General features: G+C 43.4%; 1 protein-coding gene and 1 pseudogene across 10 annotated transcripts in view; both read right to left on the reverse strand.

Annotated features, from left to right (window-relative positions):
- SLC44A3 (solute carrier family 44 member 3) overlaps window positions 1-24,052 on the reverse strand; it is a 91,405-nt gene that overhangs the window by 37,267 nt on the left and 30,086 nt on the right. For all 10 annotated transcript variants that reach the window (XR_001369569.1, XM_014583058.1, XM_014583055.1 and 7 more), the window contains 3 exons: window positions 15,649-15,814; window positions 7,046-7,202; window positions 4,541-4,624 (listed from right to left, as the gene is read on the reverse strand). Coding sequence is in view for 9 of the 10 variants with exons in the window: in XM_014583058.1 (XP_014438544.1) it covers window positions 4,541-4,624; window positions 7,046-7,202; window positions 15,649-15,814 (407 nt within the window). In the remaining variant the exon portion in view is untranslated. The remainder of the gene's footprint in view (window positions 1-4,540; window positions 4,625-7,045; window positions 7,203-15,648; window positions 15,815-24,052) is intronic.
- On the reverse strand, window positions 20,277-20,420 carry LOC114005572 (uncharacterized; annotated as a pseudogene).

The following is a 24,052-nucleotide window of genomic DNA, read 5'->3' on the forward strand; positions in this document are numbered from 1 at the left end:
CCGCCCTATAGCGAAAAGCTCTCAAAAAAAAAAAAAAAAATCACGCTAGGCACATGTGCGTGTGTGCCCAAGATCCCAAGAGGAGAATGGAGGAGAGGGAATTGCGGTGTGGCCGTCCCCCCCTGTAGGGTGATTTCTCGCTTTCTGTCTCTCTGTCTCTCTCTGTCTGTCTGGCGAGCGCACGCGCCCTATAGCGAAAACTTCTCAAAAAAAAAGAAAGGTGCTGAAGAAAGCAGTTCTAGAAGGTAGCCCAAGTCTTTCCCTGCCTGCTGAAAGAATCCATAGTGGTGAATGCCTTTATGGTTCTGGAAGCAAACAGACTTGGACTCATCTTAGTTCTCTAAGCCTCAGTTCCCTAATCTGTAAATTGGAGATCCTGTCTCAAAGATCCCACAATCCTATCTCAGTCCTGCAAAGACTAAAACTGATGTAATGCAGAAAGGGGCTTAGCGTATTACCCGCAGTGGAGCCGGTACCGTGGCCCACAGCTGCTGTCGCTGTGGTTACCGTCATTAGCTGGTGATCACCAGGGATCTCTCCTCAGGTCCCACCTCCTCTATGAAATCTCCCTTAATTACCAAGTCAAATGACCTCCCCCCAACCCCATTTCCAAGATTCCCCTTTATGAGCTCTCGTTTCAGCACTTTAATATGGGCCTTTCTGCACAGTTACATAAATGCCCCCTTACTGCCTCCTCATCCTCAAACTAGCTTGCCAACTTCTTGAAGCCCCACAGGCTTTTCTTTAATTGCCAGATGGCATGAGAGAGAGAGAGAGAGGGAATGTGAGAGAATCCCCAGCAGGGCATAGTCATGCCATAGTCCTTCTCTAGTTCTCTATCCTTCAGGGTTTTCATGTGCGTGCACACACACACACACACACACACACACATACACACACTAATATATTCTTCAAGCTGCCAGGGCCAGGACTTGAACCTCAGTCAGCCTGTGGGACCTGGCTTTCTATGCACAGTACTGAACTGCTGTCTGGAGCTGGCCCGATTTCTACTTTGTATGACTGTATCACTACGGCCTTCTCTTCCAGTATGCCCAGGTTCAAATGCTTTCCATCCAGCATAAATAGACACACGGCCACTAGATAAATGAATGTGCGGGTGAGCACATACGACTCTCAGGTATACACACACTTGGTATGTATGATGGAGAGGCAACATGGAAATGCTGAGATTTCCCGCCACTGCCAGTGAACTACCGCTCAGTCTTAGGTACATGTCTATGAATCGCAGCACCCAACACTTGCCTCTCCTCCAGGGTTTAGTGAAGACGGATTCGTCTTTCAAAATGCAATGGCAAACACAAACAGCTCCTTGATGTTAAATAAAGAAGAGCATCTGGGTTTTGATGGTAACAAATGGATCTCATTTTCTTTAAGCATTTCTCAGCTCCTAATCCACAACACAAGGAAAATAAAGCAGGCCTCAGCTCTTTTAAATCTGATTTCCAGAGACAGAAATGCCAAAGCTTCTCTTGTCTACTCACTCCAAAGCCAGGAAATGTCTCAAATGGCCAATCTCACCACCTTCTCATTTTAAGCTCACTTTCCTTTGCCCACCGCTAAATAAGATTGGCCTTATACAGCCTTATACAATCACCATCTTTTTTTCTTTTTCAGAAGTCAAAGTCCTATCTGCAAAGTCTTCCATGAGCAACAGAGACAGCAAGAGAGGAAGAGCGAATAAACACCCCCAATAAGGTCCTGATGCCGTGATCTACCCCCTGACCTGGGTACGGGCATGTGTGTGTTTACTGTACTCAGGGAGGTCTCCAGACACGAACCCAGAAACTTGCCCCGTGGCTCAACCTTCCAGAGCATCATTTTACACTGTGCCATGGTCCGGCTCCATCTTCTTTATTCTTAAAGATCTTTATTTCTGTTTTCAGTAGTTGATTTAGGACAGAGGGGACCCTTCCTTCCTTAACAATACTCACACAATTCTTTCTGTTTTTCATTCTTCCTCCTTTTCTTTTGCCATCTCCTTTTGCCTAATCCTTAGTCCTCCCAGCCATGTTCACGTCACCTTTAAAGATGCTATGACAGCTGCATTAGGCCACAGCCTGGAGCACAGTTACCGGGATGAGAATCCTGGCTGCGGCTGACTCCCTACAGGAGCTGGTCAGGGCTAGCTCAGCCTGTGATTCAGGGACAGTCACTCCCCTTGTCTGTTATAAGGATTCTTTGCCTTCACAATGGTAATTATAATGTGGTTTATATTAGCGTTTCTTTCTTTCTTTCTTTCTTTTTTTTTTTTTTTTTTGAGAGATTTTTGCTATAGGGCGCGTGTGCTTGCCAGAAAAACCAGAGACAGAGAGAAAGAAATCACCTCCCAGGGGGGATGGCCACACCACAATCCCTTCTCCTCTCGGGATCTTTGGCATGCATGCACATGTGCCCGGTGTGAGTTTAAGCCACCGGGTCTGGGACTCGAACTGCGGTGGTCAACTACATGGGAGTTCAGCGACATAGCCATTATGCTAACTACTGGTCCCAATATTAGCATTTCTTATGATGCTACAAACATTTTGAATTCCCAAGAGAAAAGGTTCCGTGTTAATGTAAAGTAGTGAGATTTCAGAAGGCAGAAAGTATGTCCCTTGGGATAAGAGAGCAGAAAAACAATTGTGAAAATGATATGAGACAATAATTTTCAGATGTTTAGAGTCCTGCCTTCAAATGAGACCTTCAGAGGACTCCTGCGCTTACGCCGCACACAAGTGGAGTTGCTCTGGCTGAAAGGCAGGGTAGGGAGGGTTGTAGGAGCCAGAGCTCATGCTGCCTCTTACTCACTCCTCTCCTCTCCTGAAGCAGTGGTCCCTGGAGCACTCGCAGGGAGAGTTCAAGAACCATGAGTGAAAGAGGGTCCAGAAAGGATCTGAGTTTACATAACACAGGGAGCAGGGATGGCAGCTCAACCTCGGTGGGGTCTCGTAGGCCAACAGATTTGTAAACTGATGGTCCCATTGCTTTGTCTTTCTAGTCTACTTGTTTCTAAGTTTTGATTTTTCATGCATACATATTTTATCACACTTAATCTCTCTATAATGCAACTCAAAGTCTTCATGGAGTAAGGAGGTATCTGGATACACACATAAGCTCTGGAAGAGGGAGGCACAACATCTTACACACGATGAGTGTTCAGCTTGACTTGCTACGTGACCCACCATTCTGAAAGGTGCTATGATATTTTACTGTTTTATTTATACTGGCATATAGCAATCGAAATAAAATACTGTACATAAAATGTACTCTGAAATTCTTAAGAAAAGTCTTAAAAATAGAGCTTTACTATAACAAAGCTATACTGAATAATGAAAGGTATTCTAAATACTACTTACAAAACATTAAACCTGGACGGTCTAATTAGTCCCTTTATTTCTAGTATGGCATTTATTAGAAAGAGGGGAAATAGCAAGAGGTATTTTGCTAAGTGAGATTTCTTTGAACTTTAAATTTTAAGACAGCTGCTGATTTACCAAAATACTGCTTTGTGTAAATTTGACTCAGGGCTATTACAATTTCCTAAATGATCTACAAAAAAATAAAACATATGCTTAAATTTTCATCAATTTAAAAGACTCAGGGGAAAAAATTCTGAAGTTCAAACAATTGCAGGATATAATTTTTGTGATTTTTAAAGGACTATTTATAGTTTGAAAGGAAAAGGCTGCTGAAAAAATATATGAAAATTAGGGAGGCAATTCTTTTTCTAGTTCAGGAAAATTATAGTTCTTGGAGAAGGCCCTGAAAATTAGCTCTCAGTTAATTATAATTGTTATGGTACAGGTTTTCTGATTTTTTTTTTTTCCTTTTTTTTTTTTTTTTTGAAGAGAGATTTTTGCTTTAGGTGTATGTGCTCACCAGAGATACAGAGAGAGAGAGAGAGACAGAAAGTGAGAAATCACCACCACCACCCCAGGGGGGTGGATGGCCATGCTGCAATCCCTTCTCCTCCATTCTCCTTTCGGGATTTTGGGCATGCATGCATATATGTGTGTGTGTGTGTGTGTGTGTGTGTGTGTGTGTATACACACATACATATATGCCCCCACCCAGAATTTGCCCCCACCCAGAATTTGAAGGATAGCTTTAATGACCTAAGGTTCTAAGGTAGGTGTCTACACACGACAGCCTGGGAGCCAGACCATCAGACCATCTGCTTTCCTCTGGCCTCAGCAAAGAATGACTTTTCCAACTTAAAAATGATTGAAATGGAGGAGAAAAGGAAGGAGAAGGAGATGATTTCTTGACATATGAAAATCACATGAAATTCAAATTTCAATGCCCACAAATAAAGTTTTATTGGAACACAGCCACGCCCATTCATTTACATTTGTCCATGGCCACTTCCTGGCTATGATGGCAGAGTTGAAAAGTTGCCGCTGAGACTGCATGACCCAGAGCCCAAAATACATGCACGGTTTGGCCTTTTACAGAAGAGTTTGCCAATCACTGACCTAAAAGAGGGAGGCTACCCCTGGACCCCACCGTGCACGGCTGTGGCACATGGTCGGAGACATACCTGGTTGAGATGGCGCACGTATTCGTCAAGACACCAGAAACAGCAGTAGCAGCATCTGGAGGTGCATCTCAACCACGCGTTGTGCTGCGGGGATCGAGTGCAGACCACACAGTCAGAACAACATAGGAAAGAAGGGAAGCAGGCAGTCGTGACCAGACATTGTACTCTCACTTGCAGCTTTACGCACTCAGGGAAGGTCCAGGGCAATTCTCACTCAGCGTGGGAGATGATCTTCCATTTGAGCACACTACCACCACTACTGCTTATTACTAGTATTGCTAACGAACACTGTTTCCTTCTTGTGGGCCTACCTGTCGTGGTTGCTGTTAGACAGCAGAAAGGGAAATGAGTCAGTCCGTATTCAAGGGCAAAGGACACGTAGGGCCTCTGATTCTACTGAAAAGAACCTCTCGTCCCTCCTTCCTCTGCCCCTAAGGATTGTAAATGGTACGTTTTGCTTTTTCAGACCAAAGTTTATATTCATGAGGAATTCACATCCCAGGGACAAAAAAAAAAAACAACAAACAATATACTGTAGATACTAGTCATGTGCCCACATAAATAAGGAATCAGGTTTAACTTTGGGGGAAATAAATCCTATAGTGAGACTTTCAGTACTATATTTCGAGGGATAAATTAGGTCTTTGAAATATAACTTGAATTTGTGTTTCACTCAAGAATAAATAATTTAATGAAATCCATGGGGAATAGATGATTGACCTCATCCTATCCTACCCACTGCCCAGATTTAAAAAAAAAAAAAAAAAAAGCCTGAAAGCGATCCAGAAATAGCCTGCTATGAAGACCCCAGGAATAAAGCAGCCTTATATGGACATTTTCTTGTCCTGATGTTAATTCAATTGGATGAAACTTGATCTGGAGACTTTTCAGCCGGGCTGTGGTTGTGAATGAGCCTATTTAACATAGGCAAGACCACGCAGTAGCTGTGCAAAATGTTTAAATTGTAGACATAAGACCGGGCTGGAAGGCTGCTGAGAAAAACAATTTTTTTTTTCAACCGGTTTCCCCAACAGTAACGTCACTAAAAGGGAGTTTAGTCCCTTTGTCCTTATGGACTCTGGGGAGTGATAAATCAATCACTTTTAGACATTGGTCAGAGAGACCATGGGTCTTCCTCTTCTCTTTTAGATTTATGAAAGGTGGTTTTCCTAAAGAATTTAAGATACCTAGCTCTAGGAGGGCTAGCAAGCTTCCTGCTACTCATTAACTCATAATTCTATTTACTAATGCATGTATATATATGTATATATATATATGCATGTATGTGTACATGTACACACATACATGAATTCTCACATGCGCATTAGTTAGATTCATTCTGGATGTGGAAATGCCTCTTCAAGTCATCAAAATGTAACCAGGTAGGATTTTAATAGAAATACAAGAAAACTTTCTACCACCAGAGGCAACTGCTTAGTATGCATTTCAAGATAAGAAAGCCGGATAATTTTATGAGAAATCCAATCAGTTGTTCTTAATATGAAGCTAAAGTCTTATTTACAGATTTTAAAATATCGACCATTCAGATTTCTGTTTAAAAGAAAAAACAAAACCAGTTCTAAAATGTATATAATAGGAGCCCACACAGAAAATTCCATTTACTAAGGACACACAGCTGTACCCTGAAGGTGAGAATCAGGTAGGCTTGTGAAACTCTGGCCGAGTGGGGATGAGAGAGAGATTAACATTGTGTGAGAGGAAAGTTGGGAAAAGTCCAACCTTCCCTTGTTTGGCAGGCCAGAAATACCATGAGAACAGCTGTTTTCCTGGTGTTCTGGTTTCCACTGGCATTCATAACCAAATGTGCATGGAAATACAAACCAGGGAGGAGAAAGCCCCCAGGCACAAAAGCCCTACAGTTTTCTGTCCTTTGAGCAGAGATGTAGGTCAGCTTGCCCACTTCTCACTTTCAAGTGTATGAGTGTGCGTGTACACACAGAGTCGCACACATACACACACACACTGTGGCTCCCTCCTTTCCTACACACACACACACACACACACACACACACCAGTAACTGCCCCTGGCACTCTCAAGGAAACACAAAAAGCAGGGACTATTTTAGCAGTAAAAGAGAAACAAATATTATTCCTATTTTATAGTACATTGTCTTACTTTTTTTTTTAAAAAAAAAGCATGATAACGATCCACAACAACTCCTTCAAATTTCATGTTCAGAATTCATTCCATTTGTTCGGCATTTAAATATAAAGAAAGACCAGCTCACTCAGAAAAAACTCCCTCCTTGCTCCACCTCTAGAGAAAACCCAACCCAAACAAGGCTGAAACCAAAACAGAAAAGGGGGTGGAGGGAGGTTTGCTGCAGAGGTGTGGGGGCTGAGGGTTGCTGAGGAACATAGGAGCCTTCTGAATGCCCACTGTCACAGGTCACATTCCTGTTCTGGACAGGCCGTAGTTTTCCAGTAATTAACTTTTGTGCATCCCAAACACTGAGCACACTACGTAGCACGGCACCACCTTACCTTCTCTTTCAGGGCGTCATACACATACGTGAAGATCATCCTTGGAATCCGTACTACAGTGATTAAAAACGACCCTTTCACAACAGTTCCTTGATGGTAGCAGAGAACAATGGAGAGAGATGAAAGGATGGGATGATCAGGAGGGTCATTTTTATTTCTGGGAAAAGGAAAAAAAAAAAAAAAGTACAGCACTTCAAGATTATACTATCAAAAAAGCACCAGAAAACTTTTCTCAGGTTCAAAATACCTACACTACTAACAACAACAAAAACGTAGTGATATTTAAACATTTGACACAATTCTGACACTCCTTGGTAGCTACGGTTAAATGATTTTTTAGACTACTTTGCTTCTTTTTGGTGGCACTGAATGCTACAAATGAATATAGATCAGAAAAATCATTCAAAAATACTGAATAAAAATAAGCTTCTCTCTTTACCACACTTACCCTCCTATAACCCATTAAGTTGTCTATTAATCTCATTTGCATTTTCTGAAGTTTAATTATCATACTCTTCAAGGCTGAGATGACACAGGAGCATTCATGCTGGCTCTGGCTGGGTGACTAAAATCCTCACCAAACCACGTGAGCAGGATCAGCAGCCAGAGAGGTGACAGTGAGTTGTGGTTTAAGAGAAGGGACAGAGATTTTGTGTGATTTGGCTCCTGCACAGCCCTAGCTCCTGAAATCAGCTGATTTGTACTCTGTTCTTCAAAGGTCACTTTGTGTGAATCATTGACGGGACTTGTTGTGACATTGCTCTCAAGAATGTGCACAAGTTAGTTTCATACACAGGGAAGAAAGTGAGAAAGCCCAGAATGGGCATAGCCTTCATCCTACCCCAAATCTGAAAGATAAGACAGAGGAGGAGGGGGAGGAGGGAGGCTGATGCAACCCCTGGGGTGACCCTCTGCATTCCTGAAAAAAAATCCATTCCTGCAGATGCCAGTTCTAGAAAATGAGGCCTTTTCCGAGAAGCAACTTCATGAATTCCAAGTGAGGCTTGGTTTCTTCAGAAAGGATTATTCTACAACTTGCTCTGGTTGCTAATAAGTCACTATGAATTAAGGTCTTGACAACAGCCTGGGTTTTGAGGGTGGAAAAGGAATGCAGCCAGAAATGTTTCAAGAGTTGGCAATGGCTGTATTTTGCTGTTAGTTGAATCATCCAGGGAGAAAAAGAAAGCATGAAAGTAATATTGAGAGAACTGTACCCTGGTTGTCCCATCAAAAAGGTGATGTGTGTTTCAACTCAATATTATTTAAAATAGGAATGACAGCAAAGCTGTTGCTAGTAGGAATTCATTTTGATCTGATAAAACTAGAAGAGAAGGGAAGGCCAGGAAAATCTGACACATTTTTCCCCTTTTCTCTCTTTTTTAAAAAAGGATGTTTACTTTTCCGTTGAGGAGATTTATATGCCTTAGAACTTATTATGGTGCTGGAGAGGGGATGCAGGAAAAGAGGACAACACCTGCTTCCCATCTGGTAGGGAACAAGTGATTCATAGGCCCCTGTGAATGGGGGCCTTGGGGTTTGGTCCTCCAGGTATTAAAGTTTGGCGTTAGGCACCAGCTTTTCGAGAAGGTTTCAATGCAATGAGATGAACCATTTCAGGTAGAAGAGTGTCTTCACTGCCTCAACTTCCTGCTTATGACTCTGCAGGGTTTGGCTGGAAGAAGATGCTAAGTTTCCGGGAGCCAGGGTAGCACATGATAAGGGAAGGCACTTAAAAAGAGGGCCCAGGATAAGAGAGGGCCCTTTCAACCCAAGCCAGCCTAGGGAGCCAGGCAGCCAATACCTGCCCTCAAAACTAGAATCAGCCCTACGGAAAAAAGGCTAGTAAGTGAAGTAAGGACTGTCTCTTCTTAGGCTCTTCCCATGTTTAAAGGCAACATCAGTGCTATGGTTTAAATGTTTTTCCCCTTCAAACTCATGTTGAAATTTAATTGCCATTGGAACAGTATTAAAGGGTGGGGTCTGAGAGCGGTGATTGAGTCTTGAAGGCCCCACTGCTGCGAGTGGGACTCATGCCATTATGAAAGGGTGAGTTTGCCTTCCACCATGCGATGACACAGCAGGATGTTCTTTGCCAGACGACAGTGTCTGGATCTTGGACTTCACAGTCCCCCAAATTGTAAGCCAATCAATATATGTTCATTATAAATTCCTCAAGTCTCAGGTATCCTCTTACGGCAGTATAAAACAGACCGAAACCACCATCCTATCAGCCCTCCCTGCTGTAGATGCAGGTAGCGCCTTCAGCTGTCTCCTTTATACCCAGCAAAACCTGCCTTTAGGAAGGGGACCCGATTATGCCCAGTGAGGCTGAAGCTAACACTAATCTTTGGAATTAACTGTACTTTGAAACCGACCTAATAGATACGTTGGGCATATTGGGCAACTCAAATTTATTAGGCGGTTCGGAGTGGGAGAGACTAGGCCTCCAGTCAGACTTACTCATCTGTCTCTAGAAATGCCACTTGTCGAGTGTCTTCTGACTGGAAGACTGACATCCACCCCAGTCCTAAGGGTGGTGGCAGTAAGGAAGATTTGGGCAGTGTTAAAGGTTAAGAGGACTCTAGCATGTGTCCCATGAAGTCCAACTTCTCCCTTTTCTTAAATTTCGGACTACCTTGAATGCTGAAGGTACCTGACCCTGTACAATAGAGTCAGGTCCCCAGAACATTGCACTAGTCCAAGTCACTGGGCAAAGGGCTTAATGGGCCTATCTATTCTAGTCCTATAATACCTTTGGATCATGGTATACAAGTATTGTTTTTAGATTTTTTGCCATAGCGTATGTGTGATCACTAGAGACAGACAGAAAAAGTAAAAAATTGCCTCCCTCCAGGGTGGGGGTATGGCCATGCTGCAACCCCTTCTCCTCCATTCTTCTCTCAGGATTTTGGGCATGCATGAACATGCACTTTGTGTGATTTTCAAGCTGCTGGACCCAGGACTTGAACTGTGCAGATAGCCATGTGGCATCCAGGTGCCTTAGTCTCCATATCTCCTGCTGGCCCATAAGTATTATTTTGCACCCCTACTGGTCCCATTGGACAACAGAAAGCATAAAGCCAAGAAAGCAATTTTAGGGTCCTAGGAGCAAGTTTTAGCTCTAGTTAGATCCAGCTTAGTGCTCAGTAAAACCTCTTCAAATATTATAGAAAATTAATTTTGTACTGAGGCACCTAGACAAGGTCTGGGCTACATGGGTGGATGCCTCCAAGGTAAAGCTGGTCTTGAGCAAAGAAGAACTTCTAAACATCACATCCGAAGGGTCCTTACAAAGACCACATCCCTGCTGATACATCTGAATAAAATCACTGCAAAGAGAGTTGGGGGTCCTGTGGGAAGGCTGTAAGGTTCATCTTTCCAATCCTACAGAAGATGGAAATTGTGTTTATTTACAAAACAGAACTCTCTTTTTAAAAAGAATTATATACTGAATTTTATTTGCTATTATTTTAAAATCTGCTATAGAGTGTGTGCACTCACAGAGAGAGAGGGAAAGTGAGAAAACAGGATGCCAAGTCTAGGACTTGAACCTGTCAGTCATGTGGGAGTCCAGTGCTTCAACCACCACACTACCTACTGGCTCCCAGAATTTTTTTTTTTTTTTGATAGGACCGTTTCTAGTTTTGGGTAACTAGAAGTTAGGAAATTCATCCGTCTCTATTTAAACTCCTTATGCTCTGCCATGAATCCGTGTCCTCACCAGATCCAGAACAGCTAGAAGCCATCTTTTGTATGTTTGAACATGATGTAGTCATGCCTCAAATGTTCCTTCAAGATGAACAGTTCTAGCTCCTTCTTATTACATCCCTAACAGTATCTTTATAGCTCTCAGGTGAACCATCTTCAAATAAATGATTGTACAAGATAAAATTTGGGCCAGCTGGTGGCTGGTGGTTGAGGTGGCTGGATCCCACATGGCCAACTGAAAGGTTCAAGTCTTGGTCGCAGCAGCTTGAAAAATATGCTGGGCATTTGTACATGTGTGCCCAAAATCTTGAGCGAGAACAGAGGAGAAGGAATTGTGGCATGAGCATTGCCCCCATGGGGTGGGGGGTGCTTTCTTACTTTCCTTGCTTCTCTCTGGCAAGCACGTATGTACACCAGAAATTGGAAAAATAAAAGAAAAAGGTAAAAAATTTAAGTTGCTTGTATCCTGGTATGCGATGGTCTTTCTGTGAACTCTTCAGTTCTCTCAATGCTTAAATGAACGACAAAGATGAATGAACTTTGGCTATATTTAATTTTCACCTTGCGTGCTGGCCAGAACCATAGCACTAAGGAATTGTGAACTTTGAGATAAGGAAAAGTTTTGAAGTTTCAAAATTGGGCAGAAAGTAAAAATAAAGCAGAACTCTTAAACAATGAAATAGTACTAAAAATAAATAATATATATTAATATTATTTTTTCAAAGAATTATGTAAAGCATCTTAAAAAGACAAATAGCACAGTTTGGCTTACTAGTGTCAGATATTGTCTACTGATTTCGCACTATGAAAGATTCAGTTTTATTTTTTACACAACCTAAATCACTCTAGCCCCTCAACATACTCATTTTTTTGCCTCCTCTTTTCAGTATAATTATATTATGTTTCCAGTCAATGCTTCATGCTTATAATATGTACTGTGACTAGTATTCACAACTGATCAAGTAGCATATTCTGCTTTTATTTCCTTGTTTGTATAACTTTTGGCTTTCCCTGAAGTTAGCAGTTGTTTCATATTTTTTTATTTGCTTGGTTTTCCATGGCCTTCACTAAACACTTCACCAAAAGGTAAATCTTTTCTTGGTATGTGCAAATGTATATGGTATTCTTGAAGTTTCAGTTTTTTTCTTGAAGACATCCTTCTGGGAGCCATGTTCTCAAGTCTCTCCTTGGACTGAATGGTTTCCATACCTTCTGCACAGTCTCTTGTGAATCTTCTTCTTTCTGTTCCGGAACCTTTTTTTTTTTTTAAAGAGGGATTTTTGTTATAGGACATGTGCATTTGCTGGCGAGACAGAGAGAGACAGAGAGACAGAAAGTGAGGAATCACCTCCTGAGGGGAGTTGGCTATGCTGTAATCCCTTCTCCATTCTCCTCTCAGGATCTTGGGCACGCACACAGTTGTGCCCAGTATGAGTTTAAGTTGCTGGGTCTGGGACTTGAAACACAGTTGACTAAGTGGGAGTCCAGCGACATAACCATTATGGCATCTCCTGGTCTCCTGAAACCCATTTTCTGAAATTCACATTTCTCTTTCTGGCTTACTCATTAGTTTCAGTGGAGAAGATCTGCCTTAAAAAGATATGAAGAGGAAAATCTTTGGGGACTTTGTCGCCTGGGCATGACTTTATTCTCCTTTACCCTTGATTGTAGGAGGAGGTATAGGAGTGTAGGTTGGAAATAATCTTTCATTAGAATTTTGACAGCCTTGGGACCAGCAGTTGGAGTAATGGCTTCATCGCTGGACTCTCATGTAGTCGACTGCGGTTCAAGTCCTGGACCTGGTGGCTTAAACTCATGCTGGGCATGTGTGCACGCGAGCCCAAGATCCCAACAGGAGAATGGAGGAGAAGGGATTGCTGCATGGCCACCCCCCTGGGGGGTGATTTCTCGCTTTCTGTCTCTCTGTTCTCTCTGTGTCTTTCTGGCGAGCACACACGCCCTATAGCAAAAACCTCTCCAAAAAAAACCAAGATTTTTGACAGCCTTGCTCTACTGTTCCCCTGAGTTGCTGCTGAAAGATTCCATTTCTATTCTTGATCTTTCGCTTGTGATCTATTTTTCCTTTGAAAATCTTCTGGGATCTTCTCGTAACACATGTCCTCCAGTCTTGGGAAATTTTCATGGGTAACTTCCTTTTTTGGTTGTTTTTGTTTTCATCCTATTTCTGGAACTCTTATCAGTCAGATGTTGGGTCTCCTAAATTTATCTTCTAAATTTTTTATCCTTCCTTTCTCATTTTCCATTTCTTTGACTTTTTATTCCATCTTATGGAAGAGTTCTTTCATTCTTTCAATCACTTAATAGAAAACACTTTTGCAATCACATTTGTCATTAAAGGTCTTGTTCTCTCTATTTCTTTTTGGGGTTGTCTTAGTTTATAGATGCATGTTATTGCTCTCTATGCTAATATTCTAGTATTTTGTTCTTTGTAGTTTTCTCCTGGGGCCCGCATCATTTCCATTTTCCTTAAACTCTTTGTTTTGTTCATTTTGATCTCTTTCTACAACTGGAGATTTTCTTCCAATGCTTAATAATCACTGGTTAAGACTGGGGCTCTAAATAGCGACGTGGAAGCGCCGTGTGAGGGGCGTTGCTTGTTGTCTGGTGGGCTTGCCTATTTGTTAGGTGTCGGGGACTCTGTTTTTTCTATTTCACTATCGGTAGTCTTCACTTTGGTAGGCAGTTTCTCCAGACAACATTCCTCTATACCCTCCCTAGGGGATATCAACCTGGCTGCCAACATCCTGGGAGCCGAGCTGTGGAATATGGGGTATGGGTGGCGGAGTCCTCGGGGTTTAGATGTCCATTACTCCCCTTGCTTCAGTACAGAGCCCCCCTCCCAGCCTCAGCTAACTGCTGCCCACGCCCAGACTGATTTGTGTCTCTGGAATTTCTATATTGTGCTTCATCTGGAAGAGGGCGTCTGGAAGTCCAACTGCTCCTCTTTGGAAGTACATTTTACAAAGTGAATTCCTGAGCCTCTCTGAGTTTTTGTGGCTCAGTTTAGCCCATGGCTTATTTGCACCTCCTCACTCAGCCCCACACAGGCCTACTTCTTCCGCTTTCTCCACCATGCTCAGAGTCACTGCTCATCCACCTTCTGCTCCGTGCTATCTGGTCGTGTTTCTTTCTTACTTTCCAGTTTATTTATTTACTGATACACACATATGGTAGGACCCTCAACAGGGCCCACACACCAAGATACTCCCCACCCCCAGCCTTGGAGCCAGTTAGAATCGCGAGCATGTCCACATTTGTACCTGGTGTGTTCATGCAGAGCTGGGAAGTGAACCCAGAATCTTCCCACATGGCCTCCGGCATTGCACGACACTGCTCCCACCGTCTGAGCCACAGTGGCTAGATCTGCTTAATGTTTCTTATCTGCTGTCATGCCTCTCTGTTTCTCACTGCCTTTGTGTGTTTATGCCTTTCTTGTTCTTTTATGACTTTTGGAAATATTGGAGAGGAAGGAGGGATTAGGAGATAAATGCATTTGCTTCATGAGAAGTCCAAATCAAAAGCCCTTATAGAAAAGGCTTTGGCTTGTTATTCTAAGAAAACACAAAATTACTCCATCAGACAAATGTTACCTGCTGGCTAATTTGATGAGAATAATCTTTGTTCCCCTTCTCAGAAGCAAGCACTACACACCACCCATCTCTGGCTGCTTGGAGGCTCTGAATGCCAAGGGCAACAGCCCCTTCGTGGGCCCAGTGTGAGTCTCTGATGACGCTGGCTCCCGACAGCACTGCTTTATTAAAAACCCACAGTGTTCTTTACCTTCAGGAGTAACTGCTCAATGGCATGAATCATCCCTGGCTGACTTTCTTCCCCGAAGAAAACTGATGTTTATCTACTCACTTGGTCTGACAGATGAGAGGAGAGCAGCCCTATCGGGAGTAAACTTCCTGTTCTGAATTTGACCCTGTCATTGTCTTGGCTGTGCTCTTCTGGCCTGTAGTCTATCACTGCCGTGGAGACACACACAGACACACAGGATGTAAGGGGTTCAGGGATGCATGCATGGGTCTGTGGGTATCCTCAATAAGTTTCAGGAGGTAATGGGGTATAAACATGGAAGTGATTAACTCATTAGTATAGAACTCTGTGGAAATTACTTATATTTTATAGTCACATACAATTCCTTTAGGATTTAAGACAACTTTCTAAGCAAACATTCTCCTAATTTTACGTAAGACATGAGGGTTCACAGAACTTAACTGAAGTATATTCAAAATAGACCAGTTTTTTATTTTATTTATTTATTTAATATTGCCAGAGGGCATACACACAAATCAGGGAGAGACAGAGAGGGAAAGGAGAGGGAATACGCATCCCCCAGTGGGGTGTGGTCATGCCACAATCTCTTCTCCTCCATTTGTCTGTCCCATTCGGATTTGGGGCACACATACATGTGCACACACACACACAAACACACACACACACACCTGGCTTGAACCATGGTTGGCCACATTGGATCCACCTCCCTTAACCACTGGACCACTGGGCCGACCTAAGGCCAATCATTTTTGATAGTGTGAAGTCATAAGAATGGATATTTACTTGAGAACTCAACTCTTCAGATATCCTTCAGCTATCTTCCAGATATCTTTCAGTTTTAAGTAATACAATCAATTCCCTATTTCGCTTCTTCCTGAATTTTCTTGTTTAAAGTGAAAGAGCTCGACAACATTACAGATTTAAGGTAGAGCATTTCTTCTCACTATTAAATGAGCATCCAGTCCAACTTTTAGCTTAGTCTTTTACTCCTGCCAATCTCTTTTGATGGATCAGGTCAAAACTTGCAAACATCTTTTGATATGTACAACATGAAGCACATAGATAGCCCGACAGGAGAAAACCACTGAACCTACCTGTTAAAATAACAAGTGACCACTGTCCCAGCCATAGTCATTTGCTGGCACGCAAGGATGAATTCACTAGTCCAGATGAGGCCAATCAAATGGTACCACCACATATACCGGATGCCGGAAAGAGGCCTGTATTCCACTTGGCCACCTTCAATAGCATGGGCAGATCCTGACGTTTAAAACACAAACATGCTTTATACCAGTGTTTTCCTAAGCATAGAACATGGTTCTCTGTAAGTCATGTTTTCTCCATGTTTCATCTTTGGAATTACATGAAACACGTGGGGCAAAGGCAAGTTTGAAGCACACACCATAACTTAAAATCTCTGCAGTAAAATTAAACATTTAGAACACAGATTTAACTTCTAAGGAACATCAACAACTATGGTGATGATTGGTAAGCAATTTACAAGACACTCTTAACACTCGTCCCGCTTTGTCAGTGTGAGGTTTTGAAGAGTCGGGTCACTTTGGGGAAGTTTCACTGCTCATGATTAGTGGAAGAACATAATCCCAGACGCACTGCACTCTAAAGCCTGCGGTTTTTCTCCCACACCACTTTGCGATGCAAACCAAACTTCTTATGTTATGAAACCACACAAAATCTTTGGAGCATGCTATGGAGTCTTACTTCACCAAAAATGTAGACTTTGTAAAACAGATGAGGATCTCTGTTTTCTCAAAAGACTTCATTTCAGGTTTCGTTTCTGAAACACTTGGCACATTTAAAATGTCTACTGGTCCTTACTGTTACCCTTCCTAGGTTCAAATCTCAGTATTCTCTCTGGGAGTATGGGATAAGTTACTTGACTGCATAAAGTTTTTGTTTTTGTTCTTTTAGGAAGACGGATTTTTGCCATAAGGTTTGTGTATTCACTAGCGAGAGAGAGACAGAGAGAGAGAGGCCCAGAAAGTTAGAAATCACCCCTCCCCCAAGAGGGGATGGCCACGCTGCAATCCCTTCTTCTCTATTCTCCTCTTGGGACCCTGGGCACACATGCACCCAGTGTGAGTTTTAAGCTGCTAGGTCAAGAACTTGAACCATCGTCTACGACATGGAAGTCCAGTGACGTAACCATGACACCATCTGCTAGTCCCCTCATAAAGTTTTAATATCCTTATCTACAAAACCTCAGCCGGTAGCAGTTTGAGCATGGAGATTATCCGGTTCGGTGCTTGGTATATAGGGCCTGGCCCATCGGCATATCTCTATAACCGGCAATGATGATGATTATTAATGACTTTCAGGAGCATTACACTGAGGCCAGCAAGTAAGACTTAGCAGTGTTCTCCCAGTCACGTGGCTATACCCTGTTTTCTTTTCCCTCATCTAAAGCGTCCCTTGAATTAGCTCTGTGGACCACGGTAAATTCAAATTCCAGCCTTATGGCTGGGTTTGCTATCAGATGTTCTTCCTCTATAGATTTTAAGTAAACTACTACAAGGAATATGAGTGGTACTTTAAGAAATTATAATGTCTAATTTACAGAGAGTAGATAGAGCACAGTTATGGGCTACAGCATGGTTTTTCAATATAGGTATACAATGGATACTGATCAAATCAGGGCAATAAACATAATTTGTGTCATGAACCTTCAAAAGCTACTATTTTTGTTTCATGCCAGAGAGCATATGCGAGAGAGAGAGAAAGCACCCCCCAGTGGACCTGCTCGTCGTACTGCAATCCTTTTTCTCCAATCTGCCATCCTCTCAGGATCCTGGGCACACATGCATAGCATGTTTTTTAAGTCTCCGAGGCCAGGATGTGAACCGTGGTCAACCATGTGGGATCTGGCTCCCTCCACACAGCACCTAATCGCTGCACTATAGGGCCGGTCATTTTGAAATCTACTCTTTGAATGATTTTGGAATATATATCGAATTGTTATCAATTATCTTTACTGTGCTATGGTCTTCCATATTGCCTTTCATAGAGACTGTACTTTGACCTTTGCTGAAACCTACAACTTGAACAACATTTAAAGTTAGTTTTGTATCTCCTGTCATAGCTATAAACTGTCTGGAGGTTCATAATTCATGGGTCTCTGAATAGTCACAATAGGATTTGTGTGCAGAGAAAGTGGGTGAAGGGAATCAGTCTGTAAAGCAAAACTGATTTCACAGACTATAGCTGGTCTAATTCCTTGTGTTCTATGTTCTGCTGAACAAGAATCACATTGGGAGAAAAAAAATGGAGCAGCCTGACTTGCAGAGAAGCTAATATTTTATCAACCCTGGGCTCATTTTGGCCATTTCAGGTAAGGCAAGAATAAATACTTATGCTTTTCCAAAGTTGGGGGTGTTCCAGAAAAGCAGCCTGTCTTCCTAAGGAGGTGGCCTCTCACTGCTAGAATGCACATCTCAGTGGAGCAGGTCAGTGGAGACTTTGAGAACCACTCCCTGGAATCTCAGGCACGCCAGGGGCCAGAGCACAGGCATGCTGCTTCTCCGACAATGCCCTGGTCTTGGGGACAGATTGCAGTTTTGCAAGAACAGGTTACAACATCAGGAATAGTTTGGGGGTGGGGAACATTTCCACAGAGCAGGAGGGATGATTCCTTCACATGGTTAAAAGATAAGGATGGAAGCCCTGGTGCTAGAGGGGCAGTGACTCCTCTCAGTTGCCCTACGTTGTCCAGGGCACATATTCTCAGACATTCCTACTTGGCAGCCTGGCAGCTAACAGCAGCTAGCAGAACAGCTAAGGAGATACGTGAAGATCTGCTTAGACCTTAAAACCTCTGGCATTCCTCGAAGCAACAGAATCCCCTAATTGTATCACTGCTTTTGAATGTTTTTACTGAGGCCATCTTCTGCTTGTTCCAGGGGTTCAGTTATACAGACTTCCCCTTAGGGCAGGGCTTTCTCAGCCTTTCAGTGCATCATGATGTTGACACTTTGGATCAGATACCTAGTTACTGGAGGTCAGGGCCTCGTAGCATGTTCAGCAGCATGTCTGGCCTCTACCCACCAGATCCCAGGGCATCTGCTCTCCTCTCCTCCAGTTATGATAACTCAGGATGTCTCTAGACATTGCCAAATGCCATGTGGGAGCAAAATGACTACTTCAGAATCAGTGCTTTAAGCACATATTCTCCAAAGAATCAAGCACTCTGGCGTCAGGGTAAAAGGTTGGAAACAGAAGTCACATAAAGCAGGGGCTGGGTAACAGCCTGTGGGTGGGGGAGACATGCTCACTCACACACACACGACTGCCCTCTCCTGGATAATTGTATCACTGCAGGCAAGAGCCCCTCATCAAATGACCAGTTGCACGGTTACAATGACCTGCACATTATACAGACTGCTAAGTGCAGCTAATGGAATGTTAATGAGAACTGGACTCTGGGTAGATCCCCAGATTTGATGAGTCTAAGGGGCTGGAGGTGGAGAGGGCACTGACTGGGTTGTTAGGAGACTTGATTCCAATCACAGCCTTGACAGCAATCTGGACTTTATCTCTCGTGACAAAGATAAAGAAAGTGGACAAGATGGATCATGAGGAAGTGGCTACAGGCTTGGGCTTAATAGACACACGGGCTGAGATTCACATCTCCATGTTGTCCCATAATGACTGACCAGTCTTGAGCAAGTGGCAGACCTTTTAAAATCTGTTTCAGACTGACCCTTCAGTACAGCAGTTAAGTGCTGTGCATAGGAGGCCAGATCTCACATTTGCAGTTCAAATCCTGGCCCCAGCAGCCTGAAAGACAAAGCAGGTATGTGTGTGTACATGCTCAGCATCCTGATAGGATAGAGAAAGGGAGGGAAAGGATGTGGCATGACTATTTCTATTCCCCATTTGAGGATGCATTTGTGCACATGAGTGTGCTCTCTCTCTCATACAAACACATACACACGTGCACGTACATGTATACACTCTGACAATTTAGAAAAATCTTTTAAAAATTTGTTTTGTTACGTATAACCTGACAATAGCAAAACCTACTGCTCCTTTAAAAAAATCTTATTATTTTTAGAGAGATTTTTGATATAGGGTGTATGTACTTGCCAAAGAGACAGGAAGCAAGAAATCATCCCCCCAGGGGAGAAGGCAACACTGCAATCTCTTCTCCTCCATTCTCCTCTTGGGACTTTAAGGGTGCGTATACATGCACCTGGTGTGAGTTTCAAGCCACTGTCCAGGACTCAAACCGTGGCTGACCACATAAAAGTCCAGCACCTTTACCACTATGCCACCTGCTGGTCCCACAAAACCTACTTTGCATTCCCTTGGTGATTCCATCCAGTCTTGTGGCTCTAAATGTCATACATGGCACTGTTATGAGTTAGTACAATAAACGGCCAAACTCCTTAGGATAGTGAGTACGATACAGGATTAGCTATAAGGAGTATCACACAATGCTAATTATAAATGAGATACAGACAGATATGACTTGTTCTAAAATGGGCTCTTCTCACCCTCCCTACTAGTCATTCCATCCAGTGTCCTTTGCTTGTTCTTGGGGCACTTAACACTGAGTGTCTCAAAGCACGGTTCTGGATTGCTTTCTTTCTCTATCCACACTCTTTTTTTTTTTTTTTTTTTTTTTTGGCGAGGTGAGAGCCAAAGTACCTAGGTGAAAGCGCACTGACCCAGCTGTGCTAACCGATGTTCTACAAAGGCGAGCATATGTGGGAGCAAGTACTATCAATCTCCAGTCACAGAGGTGAGCCCTACTGGTGTTAGCGAACATCCTGCCATTGATGTAGCACACTTCCGACACCCAGGAGTCCAAGGCTGGCCTCCACCCCGAGCTTTAATAGTGTGCATCACACTCGTTTTAATATCATGGTTTTAAGGGACCAGCAGTTGGCATAATGGCTATGTCACTGGACTCCCATGTAGTTGACCATGGTTCGAGTCCTGGACCCAGTGGCTTAAACTCACACTGGGTGTGTGTGCGTGCGTGCCCAAGATCCTGAGAGCAGAATGGAGGAGAAGGGATTGTGGCGTGGCCATACCCCCTGGGGGGTGGTTTCTCGCTTTCTGTCTCTCCGCCTCTTTCTGTCTTTCTGGAGAGCATACATGCCCATAGCAAAAACCTCTAATATATTTATATACATCATGGTTTTAAGTGCTATTTATATGCTCCCAGATTCTCAGGTGTACACCTCTTGCTGGGATCTCCCCGGAACTGCAGACTCATACAGCTAACTGCCAACTCGACACCCTCATCTGGCTGTCTAAAAGACATGTCAACCACTGCAACCAAACACTACTTTTCTGATCGCCCCTAAATGCTCCACTTAAGTACTTACCCCATCTCGGTTTACTGTAATTTCGTCTTTCAGTTGCTCAGATCAAAAAGCATCAGTGTCATCCCCAACTGCTCTCTTTCACATCCCTGATCCAATATATCATGAAATCCTACCAACTCCACCCATACACTAGAAGCAGAATCCAGTATGCCATGCCACTCCCACCGTACGATCCTGCTCTAAACCACATCATCTTGTACCCAGATCACTGTCACTAAAGCTAAGTCGGGTCATGTTTCTATTCTGCTTAAATGCTCAGGAAGACTTACCATTAGAAGACAAATTTCCTATAAAGGCCGACAATGCCCAGGATCTGAGCCCAGACCTCTCCTACCTCCTCGTGCACTATACCCAACCATTCCGCTTCCTCGCTGTGCCCTACACCAGGCCCCTTCCTGGTCCTTCCACCTGGGACATCTCCCCTTGCTTTAGGTAGCCTCGTGGCTCTTCCCACATTGCCAAATCTTTGCTCTAGTACTATCTTCTCGACAAGGCACCCCTTGATCACCAAATTTAAATTGCTCCCTTATGCATTTCCTATTCCTCTTCTCTGCCTTATTTTTCTGCATATAACTTGTCATCTTTTAAAGTACTACAACATTCACTACTTACATCATTTATTATCAGTCTCCAGCACCTTTAATGGGGTCTGACACACAGCGTATGTTCAATAAAACATTTGTTGCATGAATGGATATGTCTTCCTTGAATAATATGGCTTATTAAAGAGATTTGGAAACAACTTTCTTTCTTTCTTTTTTTCTTTTTCTTTTTTTTTTTTTAGAGAGAGATTTTTGCTATAGGATGCATGTGCTCGCTGGAGAGACAGAAAGCAAGAAATCACCTCCTAGTGGGGATGGCCACACTGCAGTCCCTTTTCCATTCTCCTCTCAGGATCTCGGGCATGCACGCACACATGTTTGGCATGAGTTTTAATACTAGGTTTGGGATTTGAACCACAGCTGACTACTTGAGAGTCCAGCGATGTTATCATTAGGTCATGTGCTGGTCCCTAGACTTGGAAACAACTTTCTAGAGATCTCCCTCAAGAGCATCAGAATAATCTGGAGGGACTTCTCCATGTAGCTAGCTATAAATTTCAATATCATTAGCAAGCTTTAAAGCCTTTCAAAAAACTAAGATGATAAAGTGATCAGTATAAATGGCAGTTTTTAAGGAAGGTGGTAAATATGGTTGTTATAATTTCCCAAAGGAAGCAAGCCCCATGTGAAAGGGCTCTACTTCCAAACATATTCTGTGTAGTTTGCCTCTTCTGGCCAATGGGGTTCTGCCAGCCCCCAATGCTGACTTCAGCTTCTCCTCTTACAGCACAAGGATTAGAGAAAAGGGCGGAAAAAGCTAACAGAGAACCTACAACTCAGTAGGTTCTTCCCGCATAGGTGACTCACTTAATACCTGTGGCACTGATGTAAATTCCGACCTGACACACAGCTCACATTTGCTGAACTCCTTCAAGGGTAGCCTGTGGAGCTCAGAGACACAAGAGAAAGGACAAGGACCCAGCCCTAAGGGGGATGACAACACATCTTGCTTGGTTGTTCTTCATAGCATTTATCCCCATGGGACAGGTACTGACCACCTGGCTCGGTGGCTTGAGAAATGCACTGGGCAGGTATGCCTGTGTCCCCCAGGTCTAGACAGGATGGAGAGATGGAGGAGAAGAAATTATGTGACCACGCCCCATTGGGGGTGGTTTCTCTTTCTCTGGTGAGCGCATCCCCCCTCTGGCAAATCATTGCCTCCCTCCCTGCCCGCTTGAACACGAGCACCTGGGCAGCAGGGCCTCTGTCCTGCTCACTGCTGTCGGTGAAGTACTCAGGCACACAGTAGGCACACAGGCAGCTCCAGTGCTGAGCACACAGTGAGCAGAAAGGAGTATTTATTGGGAGAATAAAGAATACTAAAACATGCAAGGAAACAATAAGAATAAGCGTCTAAGTATGGCTGAGAAATTTATAGGAGATTTTCCGAGGAATATAATACAGAATTTGAAACAAACCTTTCAGGATGACTGATTTCTGAAGCAGCAGGGTAGAAAGTTGGGGCGAGAGTTGGAAACGGGAAAGGATTTTGGAGGAAGATCTCAGAGGAGTAAAAGCATGAAGGCCTCTTTCCTCTGCAGGATCCCAAAGGCCCCCGGAGCATCCGAAAAGCAGGAGCTGTTTCCTATCTCTCTGATGCAATTTCCTTTCACTCTGTTCCTAGCACAGGGCTGGGCCGCTAGCAGGCTTTTGTAAAATAACTTCAATTATCTTCTAGATCTCTAATAATAACAATAGTAATAATAAATAAATATTTGGGGCCAACCTGTGTGGTGTGGTGGTTAAAGTGGCTGGATCCCACATGGCAGAGTGCATGGTTTAAGTCCCAGAACTGGTGGCTTGCAAATCACACTGGACGTAAGTGCATGTATTCAAAATCCTGAGGGAGAGTGAAGGAGAAGGGATTGTGTGATCCCCTCTGGGGGTGATTTCTCACTTTCCCTCCCTTTCTACTTCTCTCTGATGAACATGTACATCCTATAGCAACAACTAAGAAATAGAGAAAAAAAATTTTTCTTGTAAACTGTGTTCTCAAATGTTAGGCAGAGTAGAGAACAAGCCACAGAGCAGAAGGTAGTGCTAGATATTCCTTAGTTCCTCTTGTGAGGAAAATATATGGTTCAGCCCTGTGGTGTGGTGGTTGGAGGAGAGAGCCCACATGGCCAACCTCACAATCTGAGTCCTGGACTTGGTGGCTTGAGAAACACACTGGGCAGGTGTGCACGTGCCCCAGTCTGGACAGGATGGTGAAATGGAGAAGGGATTCCAGCGTGACCACACTCCACTGGGGGGTGGTTTCTCTCTCTCTCTTTCTTTGGTGAGTGCACACATCCTCTGGCAAATTAAACAGAAAAAAACATATAGTCCCTTGTTAGCTAAGCAAAGTCTCCTCCCATCTCAGCCTCCTTGCTAATTTTTTCATTGCAAAAATGGCAAAAGGAAGCACAGGATTAACACACCAGGCAGGCCGAACAGTCTGCCCCCGGGGTCCTCTGAGGGAAGCCCCTGGAAGACCCTTTCTGTTACTGTCTGTGACCCAAGCCTGACCTCGGCCCGTCCTAAGCATGCTGCGTGCACCTGTG

This window comes from Tupaia chinensis, unplaced genomic scaffold (genome assembly GCF_000334495.1).
Source record: "Tupaia chinensis unplaced genomic scaffold, TupChi_1.0 Scaffold144016_1, whole genome shotgun sequence".
NCBI lineage: Eukaryota > Metazoa > Chordata > Mammalia > Scandentia > Tupaiidae > Tupaia > Tupaia belangeri.